Genomic DNA, 5934 nt, shown 5'->3' with positions numbered 1-5934 from the left:
AAAAAAAAAAAAAAAAAAAAAAAAGACTGAGCTGACTGACTGAGTTTCACATTGTCCAACAGCTACATGTGGCTTCATGTTGGAATTAATTTTTGAGACAAAGCTATCTTGGGTAAGAACCTACAGTACCAGGTACAAGTGTGCAAACCCATTTTCCAGTCTGACTAAGTGCTAAGGCAGAGACTTGGGAAGGGCTCTTTTAGCAAAACACCCACCGAAGCATGGGCCTGTGGTATGCTAGCAAATGTTTAACCAAAAGCTTGTTCTATGGAGCAGAGAAAAATCATGACTAGCTGAGTGTGCTACTGTCTGTGATGTAGGTAGCATGCATGGCTGATGCAGTACTAACATGATGCCCTAACTGTAGCTGTTCAGGGGTGTGCACTTTGACATTCATGCCTCTTGGGCTGGATGCAGTCCACTGTGCTCAGGGTCTGAAGGCAGAAGCTAAATGTCAGGGCAAGCTGCTATGTCAACAGATCAAGCAGCTGCAGCAAGCAGCAGGGCAGCACTCCTGGGGAAGTGACCTCTCTAGTCTGAGAACCTACCAAGGCCAGAGCTGGAGGGAACATAAGCTAAGGTGGCACACATCTGCATGTTAAACAGAAGGGACTGCAGCCAGGGTAAAGGTCATGGCTGAGAATGCAGTGGAGGGGGCATCTCAAGACCCAGATTACTTTCCATTTAAGAGCTTCTCGGGCACTTGCCCTGAGACTCCACTGGCCACAGGGCACGACAAGGCACGTTCCTTTGGGTTTGGAGCACCTGATCAGTATAGGTCTTGGGAGTGTTGCTTCTGTATGGGTGACTGGTGAGGCCCTAGCCTGTGTGACGCCCTGAAGAATTCTGGGATTTGGCAGAGTGTTTGTGGGAAAAGGCAGAGAAAGGATCAGCCACAGAGCAGAGAGAAGCACTGAGAGGGGAATCACGGGGAAATTTGGCTTTTATTCCTAAATGGGATGGGAGTACAAAACAGGTTTTGTTCTAGAAGGGTCTCTATGTTTTTCCCCTGGTTTCTACCTATTTATTAACTTATACACAATAAAAATATGGAATCCTTCATAAATTTGTGTGTCATCCTTGCACAGGGGCCATGCTAATCACTGTATTGTTCAAAATTTAGTATATGTGCAGCCAAATCAAGCACAAGGATCTTATCTGAATGGTGCATACAGGGTTCCAAGTCGGAAGGCATCCGCACAGTACAGGGAAAGGATGCTCATGGTTTGGGCCAGGTGGCAGCAGCAAAGGGGGGAAGAACGGGGTTTGGGATATAGCTTGAAGGCAGAGGCAAGTATTTATTTGTTGGAGCACACATCTAGGTGGATCTGGTACACAGGAAAGGCGAGGTATAGGAGGATGCCAAGACTTCTGGTCAGAGGATCTGGAAGGATAGTCACTGTCCACTGAGGCTGAGCCAAGTGGAGGGACTGTGGGGACAACCCATGGTCTCAGCCTTGGACTTGCCCTATTTGGGTGATGTCTCAAGAGTAGACTGCTGGATGTAGGAAAGACTTTGAGCTAGAAAGAGAAACCCGGCTGCCAACAGCAGGGTGAGTCTGGATAGGGCTGCCAAGGGGAGAGTAAATGAAGTCAATGCTGGAGCACTCCTGAGGTACAGAATAGAAGAGGAAGAAGTGAGGACAATCAGGAAGGATGTAGGTTGATAGGAGAATGGAGGCTAGTGGCTGCGATTCTTCAGAGCAGCACTTGAGAGGCCCAGTACAGGGAAGCCAGCACAGGCACACACAGAGAAGAGAAGCAACAGATCCATTCGTTCGCTGGCGACACAAGCAGGAAATGTCTGCTGTCAGCAGCAAGCAGACTGACACAGTAGGTTCTCCTTCCCTTCTCTAGATGTTAGTCAGCATGACATCTACTTTGCCAGTGTGGCAAGGGGAAGGACATGAGTGGACCCTTGAGGAGTGTGCCGTCCTTCCAGATTATAACTGTAGAGCATTTCAATTAGCATGCAGACACACAACTGCTTAGTTTCATTATATTCAACACACAACAAATTACTAGCCATACAAAAAAGACAAATAAACATAAAAATCTAATAAGAAAAGAAATCAAGGGCTGGTGAGATGGCTCAGTGGGTAAGAGCACCCGACTGCTCTTCCAAAGGTCCCGAGTTCAAATCCCAGCAACCATATGGTGGCTCACAACCATCTGTAACAAGATCTGATGTCCTCTTGTGGAGTGTCTGAAGTCAGCTGCAGTGTACTTACATATAATAAATAAANAAATCTTAAAAAAAAAAAAAACCAAAAAAACAAAAACAACTTTTTAAAAAAAAAAAAGAAAAAAAAAGAAAAGAAATCAAATCTATGAGAAACAGAACAATAGAATCTGGAGAGATGACTCAGGTTAAGAGCAAGTGCCCTTCTTGTAGAGCGTGTGAGCTTCAGTCCTAGTAGACACATCAGGTGGCTCACATCCCCTATCATTTCTGCTCCTGGAATCCAATACCGTCTTCTGGCCTCCATGAGATCATGTGTACATAATTCATACTCAGACATAGATACATACACATAACTAAAATATCTTAACAATGCCTTCTCATGGAGCTGAAAATACAACTATAACACAAATTTATTTTACAGGCATGATGGCCAACTTCACTGTCAGTGCGACTGGGTTTAGAATCACTTAGGAGATATACCTCTGGGGATGTCTGAGGGCATTTCCAAAGGAAGTCAGCCCTACCATGCATGTGGGTAGCATCATCCCTCAGGATGGAATCTTGGACTGAACAAAAAGGTGAAAAGCAGTACCATCAGACCCTCTCTCTGCTTGCTAGCCTTCCCAGATGTGAAGGGTCCACAGTCTATCTGCATGTTCCTGCTGCCATGACAGACTATGCTCTTTTAAACTCTTGAGACAAAAAAAAAAAAAAAAAGTGCCTGCTGCCTAAGAGTGGAGTCCATATCCTATGTAACAAGCCAGGTATTCTGAGTGTTATGTAATCCCAGCATCAAAGGAGGAGGAGACAAGGGAATCACTGGGGCTTGCTAGCTTCTAGTCCAGCCGAGTGAGAAAATGCCAGACTCGGGTTCAGGTAGAAACTCTGCCTCAAATAAATGGACAGAAAATGACAGAGGAGGGCACAGATACCCTCTTCTTGCTTCTTTCCCACACAAAAGCATGGTCTCCATACATACGCATATGTACTATAAAAACATAAACACAAACAAACACATACGTCTTTTAAAATGTAATTAGTTAATTAATGAGCTTAACAGCAGACTGAGTATTACAGAAGGAAAAACAAGATCTTGAAGACAGAGCAATAGAAATCATGTAACTGGAGGCTCAGCCAGAGCAGAACCTGAGGACAGGAGGGGAGATGAATAACAGGCATGCTTTATCTACTTACCAAAGGACTAGCACATGCAGACTTACAGTTGTACAAGAAACTAAGAGTTAGGAGGGACTAGAAACATTTTAGAAGAAAAAAAAATTTTTTTTTTAAATTTCATAAAAACTGTAAAATTTACAGATTTCAAAAGCTCAGCTGTACATGCCTTTAATCCCAGCATTTGGGAGGTGAAGGCAGATGGATCTCTGTGATGTCAGCCTGGTCTACACACAGAGTTCCAGAATGGTCAGGGCTACATAGGAAGATCTTATTCAAAAGAAAAAAATATATACCTATAATACTGAACTAAAAAAAAAAAAATGAAGGTGTGGATAGTAAAGATAGTTCAATGGATACAACCCTTGCTGACAACTCGAGTCTGCTCCCCAGAACACATGCGCGGTTCACTGAGCATCAAGGCTTCAAGGACTGGCAGGCTTGCATTCATTCACATGCTTTGCTCAATGGGACTCACTGAGCCTAAGAGATGGATACCAAGCCTACTAAGATTAAAACTTACCCAGAACTCTTGCAGTTCTGTCAGATGGCTGATATTCTCTATCTTTTTTATTCTATTTGATGCAATATCCAACATGGTGAGTTTGTTCTGAAATAAGAAAATATTTCCTATATTATTAAATTTCCATAGCAGCATGCAAGCACATGCGAGAGTGTGGAGCTGAGCTGAAGGCTGCAGGCTAGCCACCCTCTGTGCCTTGGGTTGGCTTTCATGATTCTCAGGTTGATGCTACCTACTCAGTCCCTGAGGTTCCCCCAGCTGGACCGGATTTCAGGGTTTCTGTTCGAAACCTCTTGAGGCTCTCAGTGCGTCTGTAATTCCTGTCAGTCTCAAGGCCTCATAACCACAGGACCCCAGTGAGACCCCTGCTCCTCTTCTTGTGGTTTGGGAAGAGCAGTGATCCTGAGCTTTGAAGAAGGAATGAAGGACTATCATTGTAGCTTGTCTGTGATGCTTGTCATGAGCCAGATTACCCTACAGTAGAGTTCCTCTCTTCAGTGAGGCTAGATACACCAGGCACACAGCAGAGGTGGGAGTAACAGACCTTCCTGTCTTGGACAAAGTTACCTGTGGCAATGCCAGGAAGGCCTAGGTATTAAAGAAAGGCCATATTGAAAACTGCTGGGACTTAGAAGGAATGATTGCAGCAAGGGCAAATGTAACCTTAGCAACAGAGGAATGGCATCTGTGGATACCAGTATCTTGCAGGACACAGCATTGTGGGTTCTTTCCTTTTCTCTATTTCTTTTTTTTTTCTTTTTCTCTTTTTGAGAAAGGGTTTCTCTGTGTAGTCCCGACTGTCCTGGAACTAGCTCTGTAGATCAGGCTACTCTCAAACTCAGAGATCTACCTGCCTCTGTCTCCCGAGTACTGGGATTAAAAACATGTGCCACCATCACCTAGCTCATATCATTGTGTTTTATAATGTGCTCTAAAAGTGCATGTCAGATGTCCTCTGAAACACATCATCTCAGCTTAGGTAACTGTTTTAAAGTTTATAGTTTTAAAAATTCAACACAGGAACAGTTTCATGGTTAAGGTTAAGTCTACCATAGCTTACATTGCTTGCCGCTATGTTTTTAACAAACTGGGAATGTTTTCCCTTGCTAGACTCTGCGGGAATTGTACAGCGGCTGGGAGCCTGGTAACAATCCTCCCCCCTCTGCCCTCAAGGCCTCTCAGCACTTCAACCTCATGGCCCCCGCTTTCTACTGCATTCCTGGTGTATTTATTCCAAATCTTTCCAAGTTTTAATGGAAATTAAAGAAGGGGGAAAAAAATCAAATATAGCCAGTAGCTATTGATTAAAAATTGTCACATCTGTGGCTTCCCACTCCCTTGAACTTTCCACAGTAATACCCGCCCTGCCTCCATGTCTTATGTAAGCAACACACATGCACTGAGTCCATATACAGGTATTAAGAGTGCCACCTTCATATGTTACTTGGTCTGTGTGACATGTTTTATGCATGGGAGAGGCCTTGAATTTCTGATTCCTGTTTTCACCATGCAAGTGCTATGATTATAGCTGTGTGCTACCACACCTGGTTTCACATGCTGGATAAATATTTAAAGGAAGTTATCAAATTGTCACATAGACAAATCTTAGGTTTTCTGAAAATCCTTGTATATGTGATGCTAAAACCCAAAACACTGGTTTTCCTCCAGAATGACATCACTGACATAACCCAGTCCTGGACTGGGCACAAGGGAACCTGTCATGGGGTCTGAAGGATGATGATTCCACGAACAAGAGCCTGACTCATTCTTGCTCCACTTGGTGACAATTTATCAGAACCAACCAACCAACCAACCAATCAAACAAACAAAAATGTTCCCTTTCAACAAAACAAAACAACCCCAATAAATTGAACAAGAAAAAATATTTTATTTGTCTTGAATCATACTTGGAGGAAAAACAGGTGAGGCCAAAGGCAATTCTAAGTGTGAGGCTCTTCCTGAGGGAAGCTGGAGGTGGGTGGGAGGAGTGGAGCAGGTTTGTGGAAGTCAGTGAGAGGAGGAGGGAGAGGAGGAGGAGGGGGAGGAGGAGGAG

At 44.0% G+C, this 5934-nt stretch overlaps 1 protein-coding gene and 1 non-coding gene across 2 annotated transcripts in view; both read right to left on the bottom strand.

The window, feature by feature from the left end:
- Ppp1r7 (protein phosphatase 1 regulatory subunit 7) overlaps window positions 1-5934 on the bottom strand; it is a 22748-nt gene that overhangs the window by 1388 nt on the left and 15426 nt on the right. The window contains exon 9 of the mRNA XM_021197806.2: window positions 3882-3968. Within this exon, the coding sequence (XP_021053465.1) occupies window positions 3882-3968 (87 nt within the window). The remainder of the gene's footprint in view (window positions 1-3881; window positions 3969-5934) is intronic.
- LOC115064231 lies at window positions 1044-1147 on the bottom strand. The gene has a single exon (XR_003844055.1). It is a non-coding gene; the product is annotated as a U6 spliceosomal RNA (small nuclear RNA).

Source organism: Mus pahari, chromosome 5 (assembly GCF_900095145.1).
Source record: "Mus pahari chromosome 5, PAHARI_EIJ_v1.1, whole genome shotgun sequence".
NCBI classification, from domain to species: Eukaryota; Metazoa; Chordata; class Mammalia; order Rodentia; family Muridae; genus Mus; species Mus pahari.
Note: the sequence above shows the minus strand (reverse complement) of the source record. Positions and strands in the feature narration are given on the sequence as shown.